Here is a 16,861-nt window from a genome sequence, read left to right as displayed (position 1 = left end):
AGTTGTGAATCCAAGTTTAATAACTTAACTGATTAACTAGGTCGTTAAATATCTTATACTAAAAATGAATTTCAAATTACTACATATCAACCCCAACCATTTCTAACCAATTCTAATATACATATCAGGCCATTTTATCTAAGTTTTAAATAAATATCTATTGCGAATTCCAAAGATAATAGAATAAACATTGTCCTCATAAATCACATCACTCATCGCAAACTATAATCGTCAAATTTTCTCAGCTGATGAGGCGGGAGTGTAGTAGCTAATGCTTGTGGCTTTTTACATTATCAATCTCATTCTATGTATGTATATTGATCATGCTCAGAATTAATTAGGCACAAAATGTAGTCCCCTTAAATAACACACAATATTATATTAGCTTAGCGTTACTTTTAGGCATAGTTAATACTTAATAGCTTCTATCTTAGAGTTGTGAAGTAATTATTGTTGAATAATGTAAAATCAAAAACTGCCTTAGAAAACGCTCAGTTGTGGAACGACGGACGTCGAGGTGATACGGATGGTATTTTGTATTTTGCCCTGACGTCCGATAATGAAACTCAGCTGCGGGTATTAGATCGATCAACTCTTCTGAACACTCTCCATGGTAAATGTGGTCTTTACTTTTTTCAATATGGAACATGCTATCGCATTGTTTCAGGAGTTATAATGAAAGAGTATTACCTCTGCTGCGGCTGTCTATGAGCAGCAGTTAGCTGTCTGTTGAGAGCCCGTTTCCTCAAAAGCCTTGCTTGGAGTTCTGACACCCTTCGATCGATGCTCCTCATCTCTTCTTGCCGGGCGCCTAGTGCTGCCCTCTGCGCTGATAATCTCCCGTTCTGCTGTTCGTTCAGCTTGTTCCGATACTGTAATTAAGAGTTTATTCATTGAACCTACTTATAAATATTTAAGAACGTTCCTCTGTAATACATGTATAAAATTTACATCAGTACATGTTATTTTTGTCAAGATTTTCTTAGTTATGTTGAACGAATAAACTTCAACCAGTTTTAAACATGTTATAGTTATGATTTCAAATACTTGACTTATTTTATTCATAAATAAATCAAACGTAGAAGATTAACGTTTAACTTTGCTTTTACGTTATTAAGACTAAATTGAGCTCATAAACGTGATTAAATTTCCAAATATAAGCAATATTGTGCGTAAATAAAGCGACGTAAAGTAAATATTAGCAAGAAGTCAGTAAAAAATCCATTATCCTCGATCACCCCGTACATAGTTCATTTTATCGAAAAGCTATTATTTTACGATTTATCTGACCACCAATTCATTCTTGAGCGAAATCAATTCCATTTGATCGACTTTTTCCATGTCAACGAATATATGTACTGTAACATACCTTTCAATAATAATTTTAACAATGGTTCCATCAATTAACGTATATTTTAATCTACGTTATTATGTTTGCGTATATTTTAATCTAAGTTATCATTTTATGTCATAATGAAGTTATGGTTCACACCATACTTACTATATAACGCAAATTTAAGAGACACGACAACAACAACTTTTATGAAGTATTTTAATATTTACTAACTAAAGCAATCATTATTGTGAGGAGGGTGTTAGTAGTTAAATCTAATACTATCTTATATTTAATTGTTTGTTACGTTTGTCAATAAAGTGATAATTAATTTCGTCTTAAGACTTTGAACGAGGAAAAAGTAAATAAACTGTGATGCAGTTAATGTTTAAAAAAAAAGTTTTTCATCACAATTCCAAATTCAAACAAACACTTATATATCAAATGCCATACAAACTTGCTTGACTATATGAAAAAGAAAACCAACACTCACATATATTAAAATTAAGCCAACCGTAAAATAGCTGTGAAATTAAACAATATTTTATTTACAGTAATAAATCACACTCGGGAGGTCACATAAGTCCACTGTTGCAACTCTTACTGAATTGTCAAACAGCATTGGCACCTGGCTCCATCGCGTTATAGTTAGAGAGATGAAATAAAATTTTAGTACTATGTTTCAGCGGAAAAAAGCGTTACTGACAAAAACTAAATTTGTGTCAGTTGTCAGACCATACGGTCTTCATAGCAACGACTATACAGCCGTTGGAACTAAAAAACATAAAATAATACTTATATGAAATAGTGTTTCGTTGACAAATTAGTTTAATTAATTTAATAATATAGCAGCGGTTTACATTATATGAAATAAAAAATAAGATTTAAAATTCCGAGAGGTAATGTAGGATATAACACCTATCACAACAACTGGTATAAATTGTTTCGCAGACCCACGAAGGGTAGGAAAATGTCACCATTTTTAGGAATATAAAATTGTGACGACCTAGACTTAGAAGGTTGTATGGGCCTCAGATTTCTGTACCTGTTTCGTGACAATTTGTTTTATTATAAGCAATGACCGGTCTTCTGTGCCTGACGCATGCTGAAGCTGGTAGGCCAACACTGCGCACCAACATGATTTTATGATAAAACTTATTAATCAAAGTTTTTTCAGTGGGTTAAATATCTATAAAGCCCTCAGCTCTTTGACTAAGCCTGTGACGTGAAGATCAGACCGATTTAGATCGTCTCGTATCATTTATGTAGGGCAGTCTGTCCAAGTTCATATTATTCAAAATGACTTAACCAAGAAACAATTTTAAATAAATAAATTTATTACGAGATAAAAACCTAGAACCAAAACGTAAAGCATATAACGTAAAGTATATGAAATCAGAATAATATATAAGAATACTCGTACTTCTAAACATTGAAATATTATTTTTCAAATATATTAATAATAAATTAATTAATTGAAAACATGTCTGGTTCAGTTTATTTTCATTTCAAATGCGATGCCTACTGACGTAAATAAATCGCAACATCCGAAACATAATTTATAAGACTACAAGTAGTTTCCCTGTTTATGTCCTATAGATGCTGAATATAAAAATTAGAATATATTTATTCTTGTGTTTGTAACCAAACTTCTCCGGTACGGCTTGATTCATTTTTGTTTATTTTTCTTGTAGATTTAATTCATTTGAATATAGGTTGTAAATTTTTATTAGGTTATTTATACCCCTTAGTGATAAGAGGCCTATACGATAATACCTTGACTTTTATATGTTAATTGATCTTCACCTTTCTACCACCAACACCTATTTTTATTAGCAATATTAGTACTGTAATATGGCAAAAAAATATTTGCAGAGTCAGCTAGTGTTCTAGATCAATTTAAAAATATAGAAATAGTACTTAAGTTCTTAATTAAATCATTGTTTGTATATTATCACTTTGTAATCAGTGATTGGCAGTTAGAAGAACAGTAAAACGCGTTTACGAGCGATTCAAGTTAAGGATATTAAAATATTTTACTGCGCGTGAAATTCTGTTGCAATCTGTTCAAAATGTATTAATTTGTTTTCACTTGGCGTTAAAACTTAAAATGATTGATCTAAATACAACAACAATGTATAATATATAATTGTATTATATTAAAATAATAAAAAAATATTTAGTAAGAGTCGATTCAGCTGTGTCTAGACAGAGAGGAGGAGGAGCTGCTGCAGTTGACAGCCAGCATTTGGCCGGGGCACAGGGATCACTGGAAGGTTCTCGTTTCGAAGGCCAACGCACTTTTTGGATCGCAGAGCCAGAGAAGTGAGTGAATATAGTATATTAATTATTATTAATAGTGTATATTGGAGTAACATTAAGAGTTTACGGTGACGGAGAGAGCCAGTTCGTCTCGTCCGTTCTACTCCCATTGATTTGAGAATTTGAACACTAAATTTAGAAGCTTTATAAATCTTTTTTACTGACGTTCATACTTTATGTTATCTATATGCTTTAATGATATTTGATTTCTGATTATAAAAGCTAAGAAATTAGCGAATTCTAAAGAGCTGTTAACCCAATGGCAAGACGCGCGATTTGACTATTGCTGTGCAGTCTACACCTATCTCTATGAATACATGTTCATATGGTAAAGGAAATTACCGTCCAAGAATCAATTGATAAGTTAACAGACGGAAAGCACCTCTACACATCTAAAGAATTGAAGCATGATCTCAAACTAAATATTTTACAGTTTCATATTCTTTCAATAAATGCAAAAATACTGTAATGAAGAAATAAATAGGACCAATAGAACATTCAACAAAGCCTGTGACGCATTTTGTTCTATTTCCACGAAGTAACTGGAATTTATTGTTCGATCGGCTTAATAAGGAATTCGCAACATTTTTGTAAACCCCTTCAGTATAAGGAGTATCAAGTACAATACATACTGGAACCACAAATCAAATCGAAGTTTATTTAATCATATACACTTATAAATGTCTATATTTAAAAAAAACAGTAAAAAAGGCTGAGTCGTTATCAATGTTGGCGATAAAACCAATACAACTCTTACCATAGATATTGTGTAATTTTATTTACGAATACTATACAACCTTGTGTTCCTTACAAGGTTCCATTTTTAAAATTGAAAATCGACTTCCGCTGTTTAAATACTCCTTACATAAATTGATCATTAGTATAGGTGAACAATTTTACTACACAAATATTTAGTGATACATTTTTTGCTTTTTAATTAATTAAGTTACTATAAATTGGAATCTATTCACTAAACATCAGTCACTTTATTAATGTAAACATCATATTATAAGTAAAAAAGTAATGAAACAGTGAGTCAAAAATTTACTGAACTATATAATAGCACCAATACCAGGTTAAAGATTTTTAAATACATAAAACATAAAACGCAAAAAAAAATGTGTTGAGCAACCCTGACAAGCTTCACTTCGCCGGCGTAAATTGGACTTTTCAAATACTTATATTTCTAGCTTTCGTACTAACTGTAAGTTATTTCTTTTATTTGACAATAACTTATAAAGTCATTATTATTCGATTAGATAAATAACAACAATCTTAAAAAAATCGCTGAGCAAAAAGTATCATTTGTAAATTTCAAAAGGTTATTTTGAGATAATAGAAAAATCTATGGATATATTTCAAGACATAAACGCGTGTAAGTCTACCATTATCTATTAAACATCTCACCTACACTCGAATAACTGAGTCAACAATTTTCATGATTCGGTAATGACTACTTAAATTTGATAACAAAATTGCTGCAATTTCCTCTAAAAAATTATTTACACCTCCAGAACATTTAAGGTTCCTTTTCAAAATAATTTTAATACATATTTAAATTCTAATCTGTCTTGAGTCGGTAGCTGTCAAACCATTTTCCGTTTATGACAGTTATGTTTAGAATTGTTACACGTAATATTACTGAATTTTCTTTAGTCTCTTTGTAAGGAGTATGAAATTTTATACTTATGAATGCTGCTACATTTGGTGAAAATATGAATAAAAAACGTCATATTATAATGCGGAAACTATTTAAGGATATGTTTCTATACCACTAACTATCGCTTGTATTTATTTAAACATGTAAACGTATTCTAAGACTATACATTTATAAGGCGTAAGAGCATAGTTTTAGTTGTCTATATGGCTTTTTAACTTAATTTTTCATTCCTTTTTTTGGGAAGAGTCTTCAATTTTACATTTAGATTATGAAAAAAAATCGCAGAAAGAGCGACTTTTAATTTGACGTAAAAATGCGACTGCCGATTTTAATTGACGTGAGATGTCAGATGGCATTATCAGAATAGCAAATGCCTACAATTCTTGGGCGTATTTGAGTGTCAAATTTTAGTTCCAAATAGAAACAATCTCACTCGAGCGTTTTCGTGGATGTTGTTGATCAGAAAGCCATATACAAAATGACTCCTCTACGAGTGAAAGCGATCCTCAGTTTGAAAAGTGAGATACAGAATCGCTGTAAACCTATAGGATTTTGATTTACGAGAGGCTTAGGTCAACACAAGATTAATGTAGCCAAAATTCTACGTTATCAATGTTACAGTTTTACTACAATTGAACTTTAGGTATTAAGAGCACGGGATGACTGAATGCCCCCAACCTACTTGGCTCGTGGCGAGTGTGAATATTCGGCGGGAACTATGCGATGTCATTACTGTTGTGGTACTGTGGTGTGCTCATCTATGTAATTGTGATAATCGTTGTACGCTTTATTACCGTGTTTTCCTCCTATTTAGGCATACATTTATATTAAAAATTACATTTCAATTCTTCAGTGCCAGTGGGAACGAGATAAAGGATTTCGTAAACGTTCGTTCAATTTAGAAAAATAAAATCCTCTATTTTATTCATTTCCTCTTTCCTTCAATTAAATGTTTACCTCAAATGCTAAAGCTTTTTAATCTAATGGACGGCACCGCCTGAAGCTGCGATTAAACACTTTATCGTACGTGAAACTGACTTGTATGTACTGAATTTATATTCAATTGTAATGGTATATAAAACAGGTATAAATATGTTTCAAACATTTATATAAACTGGGTTATTTAAAACATATCAACAGTTTTTAGTTTATTTTATAAATTCGTAAGATGAAGGAAAACTTTGAATAAACTGTATATTAGGCCCAAAAATCAGCGGCGTGTATATAGAGCATAAGTGTGTTAGTATAAGTTGCTAAGAAGTAAAATTATCAACAACAACAGATACAAATCTTATCTTATCTTACTCTTTAATCTTATTCGTTAACAAAGGCGCGTAAAAACAATTGTGTTACTTGTATAATATATATATAGTACGAATAAGTTTTAAGCGATAACTAAAACTGTTATTCATTATATCATTTTTATACATACTGACATACATAGGCAGTTCCGATCCCTGAATTAATGTGAATTAGTATAACTAAGTTAGGCTTAACTTATTGCTTAAGATAAATATACTATGTCTTTCTTAGTTTAATTTTTTATTAAGACCTTAGAAGACACCCTAAGCTATATTTGTTTCCACACAGACGAAGCCGCGGGCATATATTTTTAATATTATTTTCTAATATTGTTTAGTCTAACGTTAAGCCAGACTTCCAGGGAAAGCATATTGAAACCAATATATTATAAAGCTTAAAATATAAAGTTGCCTAGAGCTTCAACTATACTTCGATATTTGAGGTATATAATCTGTATTATGCTCAGAGTAATTAAATATTCTTAATAAAGACTTAATGGTTACGTAAGCCATTCCGTAAATGAGTTCACTATAGGATCTTAAGTCTCTTACTGCTTAATAAAATCAGTTGTTCACACATAATTTTGTAAGGAGAGTACCGCGGTATGGCCAACCGAGTAAGAATGTATGTAAACTTCTGAAGCTAACACTGCTATGTGTTACCGATTTTAAGCACGCGTCAACCTTAAGGTCGTGTTTTATAACCTCGACTGGCACATGTATTTTTGTCCTACCTTGTTGGGTAGAAACCAAATCAAAAAATCACGAGGCATCAAGAATATCGGAGACTCATAAAGTATAAAGGCGATATTTGATAAGTGAAGGTAATTCTCAAAGTATTTACCATAAGCTCTCTTCTCAGTTTGTCCAGCTCATGGGCCGAGGGAGGTGCAGGTTGTACTCTTCCTCTTCTAAGTTCCTCCAGCTGCCGTGTCAGCTCCTCCACCTTCGCCACCGCCACAGACAACTCTTTTTCCTTCTCATTGAAGAGGGCTCGTATTGACTCTAAGTCGCTGGCTGTAAAAATATTTGAAGGAGTTAAGAGGGGTATAAAATTTTATATAACGCTCTTCATGAATTAAGCGTCAACGATATGGAAACTATAGAAACTCTTGCTAACAATTCTCAAGAGGATAATAATAAAAAGAAATTGTTATTAAAATCGCAAAACTTATTTCTACCTTCATTAATAGTTTTAAGATTTAGTTGCAATAATAATTACTAGGTTTCAACTTTCAAGTTGCTCTCAATAACGAAGTCTCGAAGATAAACTTATTATTATTAAATAAAATAACCTTTTTATTTACAATCTTATTTTATAAAATTCTAAAGAATTTAGTCCGTTTTCATGTCCTGGATAGAAATTATAATAAAATGATTGTTAAGTTTATGAATTAATAGCGGTTGGCGAGTCAAAAACGCGTTGAAACGTTCGTAGAGAGTTGGACTTTACGGGCTTATATTTAAAGTTTTATAACATACAAATTATCAATTATCAAGCAAACGAACAAAAACATACAACAGCTTTTGAAAGAAATGCAGTAAGTTTATTCGTTTTTTTTTATAAATATTTTTTATTGTATAAAAAACCGAGCACCACAATGATTACAGCAACAAATTGTTTTAAGCTAAAAATAAAACACGAAACTTACACAGCAATGTGGTAGATACATTTATGATAGTACACGGTATAAAATTATAGTGGTTCTAAATTTGCAACCTACAGCTTTGTTTATGCCCAAGCTAATTCAGTTCCCATACAAATATAGCCTATATAGCTCGCTCGTTATTGAGAGCTCTACAGGGCTATTCATGGACAAGCTGAGGAGGCCAATACAAAACAGGTTCGATTATGTCAAGTAAATGATAGTGAAGATGTCTGGTATGATCTTGATTAAGATATTCAACAGTATTTAACGAACACAAATACTGCGAAAAGTATATACTTTATCATAGGCTTTTAACAAATTGTTTTGTGCAATAATTTTCTTTTAATAAAATGCTTATACGCAATGAGTTAAAATAGAAAAAAGGTTTTAATGGAAATCATTGGGTTTAGGAGTAGGCAAAGGTGTTCCATGTTTAAATTATTTATTTATTGTGTTCCTGTACAAATTACTACATATTACCAACACGTTTAAAAGATTTGACTAACTGTTGTATAACTAAAAATCGCTATTTTATAGTAGTATAACTATTAGTTATTACGGCAGTAAATAACTGCAACAGTCTTTGAACGAGCTTTATTTGATTAAACCATTGCCTATACAGTAAACGACCGCCTTACAATTACCTGTTAAAATGGATTTTCAGAATTATTCAATAACAAATATATTAATAATAATAATAATAATTTAGATACTGTTTCGTTATGTTTTTTAACCTGTCTCATTGATAATACTGGCATGTCACAAGGCCTTTTGTGCAAACAATAATCTTTCGCCAGGACTTATTTTGATCACTTCATAGCAACAGAATGAAGCTAATAGTGTTCATACAAATATAATAACATTGAAAATTTAGAATATTTTATTTTATTTATTGCAATGGATGAACTAATATTAAAATCCATTGCGATAGCACTCAATCGCAGCAGTTTGCAAATTGCGAAAGGAAAGTAAGTAAAAAATTCATAACATTAAAAATTCAAAGGCTACCTTCAAAATATTTAAGTATTTGCAATGCTTGAATTCAAAATCAGTTGAAACGGCAATTTCAACACCAGATTACTTGCTATATGCGATTGCTATTTTTAGTAATGACACACAATTTTATCTTTCCTCAAAGCTAAGAAACTAATGTACTAAAGTAGCTTCTAGAAACCATAATCGGTTTTATTAGTTTTGTATAAATTATTATTAAGCAATATATATAGAGAAATGCCCGAAAATTGCAGTCACAAGGAAAGTTAAAATTTTAAATATATCATCATCAACTATTTTAAACAATAACTAGAGCCAAACAGGCAGAGAATATAAACAATCTTTATTATGTTGTAGGAAAGTATATTTTTGAATGTGCGTTTTTTTGTTGCTTTGGCAGTCATTGTAAGTTATTCTTTGTTTTAAAAATTACAATGACATATTAAGCGCCTTTATATTAAACATACAATACACGCCTTTAAACTTCCAACTCAGGCGTTGTTCCCGCTAAACTTCTATAGCAATTACGTATGCAATTAACAATTTGTTAGCAAATTAGAACTTTAGCAATTAGCTTAGATTTTGTGTAACTAAAAGCTTCAAAATAGTTGAAAGCATTTAAATAATTCTCCGAATTTTCAAAGTCTACCTCATTTACAACGGTTACTTTAATGTTTTACTAAAGATAAGGTTTAAATACCCTAAATAACCTTGTAATAAATTTGTAAGATAGCTCAAGCCAGCTTTGATTCGGAAATTCCTTTAAGTATTTTTCTCTCATAACTTCACAAAAACATCACAAACGGGAAACCTATAATAACTATTAATGAAAAACGTTAAACGTTGCTTTAGACATCAAAGTCGTAAAGTAAAAGAAACACTAATTTAGAAATTAATAAATTTTATAATAATTAATATTCTGGGTTTTGAAAAATATTTCATAGAAATATAGATGGTTCACAAAACTCATGGCATGCTTGAGACTGGAAAAACCCTTATATTCAGACAATAATAAATGGTCTACACGTAAACGATTAAAATGACTAATGACACGTCCGATAGGCATTTACGCATATTTTTTGCCTTTCAGGGGAAGTTGTTCAGCTTTGTTCACACTATAATGGTGCTTATGACACGAAAATGCTTTCTTTGTAAACGAGAAGGTTTGGTAAGAATGAAATATTTCGATTACAGAATAAAAAACGACAAAAAATTTATGCTAGAAAAGAATATTTTATACTTATGGACTTTATTTTGATCATGATTTGAGACATTTTTATTGCAGGGTTTCCATAAAATTGTATTATTTATCTAACTTTAAAAAACCCGACGGAAGAAAGGCTTACTATATATTGTATTTTTTGTATGTTCATTGATGTAACACAATAAATACAAAATTATTTATATCTTCCCAAGAACCTGATTTTATTGACTAAATAAGTTTCATAAAATTAGAACTACATTGCACACGAAAGCTATAAAGTTATAAACGAAGAAAAAGAAATATTGGGTTCCACAATGTGAATAACAAAATACCTAGAACATTGATTTTCCGAGTGGAACTGAGCGTGACCGTGTCGTGTCATTTAAAGGCTGGTACGCTCTTTCCTGTCATATTGCTGTTGGACACGAATTGACTGAAATTTTGTGATTTATCTATATCAGTTGATCAATATTTAAGAACTGAGACAAATGTTCTTCAGTTTTAAGAATTAATGAATCTAAATTCGCAATATCATCTATGTAGCACCTTGATTCGTATTTTTGTTACACCTCCGCACATAGCGTATAATCAGTAGGCTCATGTGTGCCTTTTGCCCAGGACAGGGCTTGTATACTTTTTGTTTTTAAGATAAAAAATATTTAATTTTTAAGATTACGAAAAAAGGAATCGACATTTTATTTATAGAATGCTACTTTTGTTCTTTAAAAAATGACAAAATTAAAACTATTAACTATTAAGATTAATGCATGCATTTATAACATTTTCTTGGATCATTTCAACGAAATCCAGATAATGCAACTTGATATCCTAAAATAACTATCCGAGTTTTATGTTTATTATCTGGATCTTTTTCGAAACAGAGATTTTCTTTAAGTAATTGGATATTTCGAGAATTCTCTTCAAAATCCTTACCAAATTGTCTACGTATTCCCAGATTTAAAGTAATCAAAAGAGATTGAAAATACACGATGAGTGTCAAATCTCCAACAAACCTTCAAATGAACGAGTACTTTATTATACACATTTTACACGTTATCATTTGAAGTATAACTGTGTATAATTATTACGTTCACGTTATTAAACGTACAACCATTCTTAACGTACGCCTTTAAAGGTATAACAATATGATTGCTTGAATTATTGTATATATTGTTTTCCTTGAAACCGATAATTTTCATTAAGCTCAACACTATGGCAATTAAAACTTAATTAATTTTTAAATCATGAACAAAAAATTCGTATTTCGTTATTGAAAACCTGAGAGTATCAGATATTGAACATGTAGAATTCCCAATAAATCCTGTTACAAAACAGATACGTGAAATTTCCGATGAGTGAACCGTACGCTTTACATTAGAATGCCAATATCACAGTTCTATTTAGACAAATCTATATTTGTCTGTACTAAATCAGAAGCAATATAATATTTATCTTACTATATCTCGCTTGACACATTTTATTTCCAAAATGATTGCATAATCTTTAGTTCTAATACTGAACCTGTAGTACTAATATCAGTACTACAGGTTCTGTAATAGTAGTAATAATCACATATGCTAAAATAATAATGTAATGATTAAACTTGATGAATCTTTGACCAAATGAATCATGCAGACGGTAGAAGGTAGGGAAATATTTACATTCCACAATTTACCCTAGCATCCTAGCCCACAGCTAGTTTTCATGAATTGTAAACTATGAAAACATCGCATAGAAATATATTTAAATTATTATATTGTTACTAAAGTCAAACGCAGTGACAGCGTCTTGGTAAAAATTTAAAAGATTATTCTTTCTGTGTGCGTTAATAGCATTTGCTCGTACGGTAAAGCGAGACTAGCATGTTCGAGAACCAAAAATTTAAGAAATCCACAGTGTCATCTAAAGATAAGATCGGTTAAAGGCTGATGCACCGCTTTTATATGTGTATTTACTTTACTGTACTAAACACTATTAGTGTTAGTGTATATTTAAACGTTGCTTTGTCCAATCATTAGTTTTCGGATCTGACAATTACAATAATATTACCAGTTCTACGTGAATTATTCTTGCTTTATTTTATTCACCCACATCACAAGCATTCGCAATACCGGCGAACGAAATCAAATGAATTTCGCCTCGAGTGTAAAAATCAAATTCAGCCGTGAGATTTTTGACCCATAGCACTCGAACAATCGAATTGTTTTGCAATGACTCGTTTTTCAATTCGCCACTCGTTCGAGTTCAATTATTGGAGTAATTGATAATCGAATCTTAACATATGAATCATTAGCGTGGTTTAGATTGTAGCTGCAGGTAAAATCACGGTATTCTGGAGGTGGATTAGTAATTGAAATAACGCTTTCTTTTTTCCGAAGTCTCGTATTAGTAGTATTGGTTACAATTTCGATATTTATTTTAAACATCTGAAGAAAATACATTTTACGATAATAACATGCGTTTAAGTTTTACGTGGGTAACACTGAAAATGTTTAGAACTGGCCAGTTAGAAACATTGCCAATGAACACTTTTTTTTAATTTCAATTTTAGAACTCTTTAGTAACCTAATTCAGTATATTGCATTCATTTGTCATTTGTTTTTGTCTATTGGCGGCAAATCTAAAAACTTGTTCCACGTGAAAATGAACATAAGGCGAGAAAATTTTCGATCAATGATTTATGATGACTTGCGTTGTGGGCTTACTCAACAACAAAGCGCGATATATGATAGGCTGCAATTAGCATTTCTTAATGAAGCCCCATCTCGTGCCACTATTTACAATTGGTTTAACAATTTTAAGCGTGGACGTAGCAATCTCAATGATGATCCGCGTGAGGGACGTCCTTTAACAGCGACTACTGAAGATAACATCAGTGCTGTGCGATGCATGATAGAGGAAGGTAAGAGTGACCTATCAGCAGATACGGGCAAGCCTAGGCATTGGTATGAGTCAAGTTCAAAAAATATTACACGGACATTTAGGCGTCAGTAAGCTTTGTACCAGATGGATTCCCCATACTTTAACCGACGACAAGAAACACCTTTATACATTGACGATGTGTAAAGAGGAACGGAAATTACTTCGAAAAACAAGAAAAGTATTGGCAACTTTCTACATTAAGCCATTTTTCATTTTCAGTATTACCTAGGTACCTATTTTAGAGTTAGTTCAAACTATACAATAACATCATTTATTTCATAGTTATTAAACAAATACGTAATTTTAATTATTTCTGGTAAATTAACGCTAAATGTGTTAATTAATCTGGAATATCTATTTATGAAAATACAATAGAAAATTAGGAATCTCCACAAGATCATAATTATAAATCTTTTACGCTAATTCTACTAAGATTCATATGCAATATCTAAAATTGATACCAAGTATTCAAAAACCAGTCTATAGGAGATATGAACAGTTCAAGTGTCATAGACAGACGCTCAGAATGGTCTAGATATTAATTGGGATGAAACTCTGGGCAACTGGGATATGAAAGTGATAGCTGATAACCAATACGAACTTGAAAGTCAATTGGAAACTGCACTCGTTATAACTTCGGTAAATCGTTTTCGTCTGCGTTTAATATTATCTTTGAACTCATCACATAAAAGGAATATGATTTTATATCTACGATAATAGATGTGCATAATAGATTAGTAGAGTTTCTAATATTTATAGGAAATAATCAATGGCAGATTAGATAACAACTTGTATGTTAATGTGTCTACAGAGGCCTTACTACGTATTTTGGCAAGGCTCTGAGAAGCACGAAAGTCTCTCGCAACTTTCAGCTACACTCTCATATACAAACGCAGACATATCCATTCACATAATCAAACATTCACACCTACTTATTATAACTACTTTTACTTTTATCATGTACAACGTAATAATTGTTATCACCCACAACACAGGGGCTTTGGGGACTAACGATAGATGAATATGTCATAACCAATTTCTGTAATAAATAAATTTGAATTATTATTATTATAGGCACAATCATGTGGCGCTAGTAAGCTAGATACTTACAAACCCAAGCGGTTCCCAATGCTCTATGAAAAAAGTATGTACGTTAAGTTCAGATATAAATCTGGTCACACTAGTTAATTAAGTCGTAGTCGCAGTAAATAATAATTTTATTTAGATGTTTTATTTTTAAGATATATAGCATTAGTAAATAGATTTTTAGAATTACGTCACACTTGTACCTACGTTGAATACACTAATAAAATTCTTTATTTCATCCGGGGAAAGTTAATTAAGTTTCTTTAATTTGGGCCTTCGTAAATAAGGTATATCGATCAATTGTGACGACACTGCCAGGTGTTCTTTATGAGGCTCTCGGAATGAACTCTGAACATTTTTACGTACCTAGATAATAATTTCCAGGAGTCATAACAACTTTTACGCAAGGTTTTGTTGGATTTGTTTCTTTTTTGCCAGAAGACTCGCGGTACTTATTTTTTTTAAACCCGTAGATGGTTAGTCTACCTGTTAACTAAGGTTACTATTTTGACGGAAATCAAACCCAACATCTCCATATAATTGATCTGTGCTCAGAAGTCGTGAATGTATAATTGAAATGTGTAATATGTATAATTCAGATACCTATCTGTACAAGTATATGTACCTACATATACTTATACATATCTCCATTAATGTTATGTAAGTAGTTAACTATCGTGGTAACAAAATATTGATCGTCATATTGAAGCCATTGGCAACGCCTATTCATTCAATAATTTAATACAAATGGTAGTTCAAGGTCGTAATTTATGCGTATTTATAACACTCCAGTGGAGCCAAAACCCTCAGTGAGGTTTTGAAAATATGACGCGCTTCTATATATCTCTTAAAACTACTTATGTATATAATATAATACTTATAATATAAAAAAAACACAATGTAAAGGATGTTATTTAAAGTAAATAAACATTATGGGTAAAAGTCTAAAATAAAGTATACATTACATACACATACTTTACACTATTGTCCTAAGCACATTAGGTAAATATAGACGTACTTTACATTATATAAAGATAACCTTAATCATGTTTTTCAAGCCAAAATGGATTTAATTTAAGAAAAACATCCTCTCTGCTGACTCCTGAGTGTTAGGCATACGCTTCACTTTTGCTGGTATATCTAATAATTACTAAGTACTTTTATTCCCCGTTATTCATAAAAACTAAGGCAACCTTATTAGCTTTTTTACCAAAGTACTGATCTGTCACTTGACATACAGAGAAAATTCAATTTGAGAGGGATAAATATTAGCATTAGTGAATAAGTTTACAGAATACAATAAATGATTTATATATATTTCTTATATTACATTTACATATAATTAGGACGTTTAATATATAATTAACGAAAATAACGTCCATTCACGATCAGTTCGTGTTCAGTTCTAATCTTATTTTAGCACTGTAAAGAGCAAGTGTTCAAAACACTAAACGGTCGTAATTTAATAAACTTACTATAAACATAAATTATATAATCAATCTTCCACATTTAGTATGAATAGAAGCAAAATAGAATAAATAAAAATAAATGTATTAAATAACTGTGTAAAGCTTTCAGTGCGATCGTTCAGTTATGAATAAGTAATAACTTCAACATTAACAATTAACTTCAATTTGATAACTTTAGTTGCAGAGTTTATCACGCTTAAACGTTAAGTATGAGTTTAAACAGTAGTTAATAGTTGGGCGAGTTAATCTGTGAATTAATGGCTTAACCCCCAAGAGGACGGTGGTTTAGTTAAATATAGTCATATCATCTAGCTAACGATAATGCTGACAGGGTTTTAATAATCCCAAATGTTCTTCTTACTGCCGATACTGTTTTTCTGATTAGTCTTATGAATATATATTTACACAATAATAGTTGCTCTAAGCTTTTTTTCTCTTTGATTAGGTATGCGATTTAAATAAATAGATAGCGTTTGGTTTGGTTACTCAAGCGTATGTATTATATGTGATGAGAAAAATAATTTCCCGCCAACCTTTACGCTTATTACGCTGTTAATGATCTATAATTAGAAAGATTATGTTATATATATGAAATTTAATGCAGTAGATAGTAACCGTAATGCATAATAAAATTAAGCTAATGTAATGCAAAGTTAAATACAAACATGTTGTCAAAGCCATGATAGAATTTTTACATCCCCAATTATATCGCATTATTAACGAGCCGAAACGAAGAGCAAATAATACCTAATTCGTAATTACTATAATGTTTATAACAAAACACATCAATTTGTACCAAATTGCTGTGTAATGTGACTACATATTAAATTCTGCAATTAAAGCGATAAGCGACCAATGCAATTACAATTATTGCGGGAACATTATTTAATTATGCATATTATGTTATATCTATACAATTTGG

General features: G+C 31.0%; 1 protein-coding gene across 7 annotated transcripts in view; it reads right to left on the bottom strand.

Annotated features, from left to right (window-relative positions):
* LOC123708795 (apoptosis-stimulating of p53 protein 1) overlaps positions 1-16,861 on the bottom strand; it is a 175,796-nt gene that overhangs the window by 6,194 nt on the left and 152,741 nt on the right. For all 7 annotated transcript variants that reach the window (XM_045659717.1, XM_045659741.1, XM_045659732.1 and 4 more), the window contains 2 exons: positions 7,461-7,633; positions 691-872 (listed from right to left, as the gene is read on the bottom strand). In XM_045659717.1, the coding sequence (XP_045515673.1) occupies positions 691-872; positions 7,461-7,633 (355 nt within the window). The remainder of the gene's footprint in view (positions 1-690; positions 873-7,460; positions 7,634-16,861) is intronic.

The sequence above is a fragment of the Pieris brassicae genome, chromosome 1, assembly GCF_905147105.1.
Source record: "Pieris brassicae chromosome 1, ilPieBrab1.1, whole genome shotgun sequence".
Classification (NCBI taxonomy): Eukaryota; Metazoa; Arthropoda; class Insecta; order Lepidoptera; family Pieridae; genus Pieris; species Pieris brassicae.
Note: the sequence above shows the minus strand (reverse complement) of the source record. Positions and strands in the feature narration are given on the sequence as shown.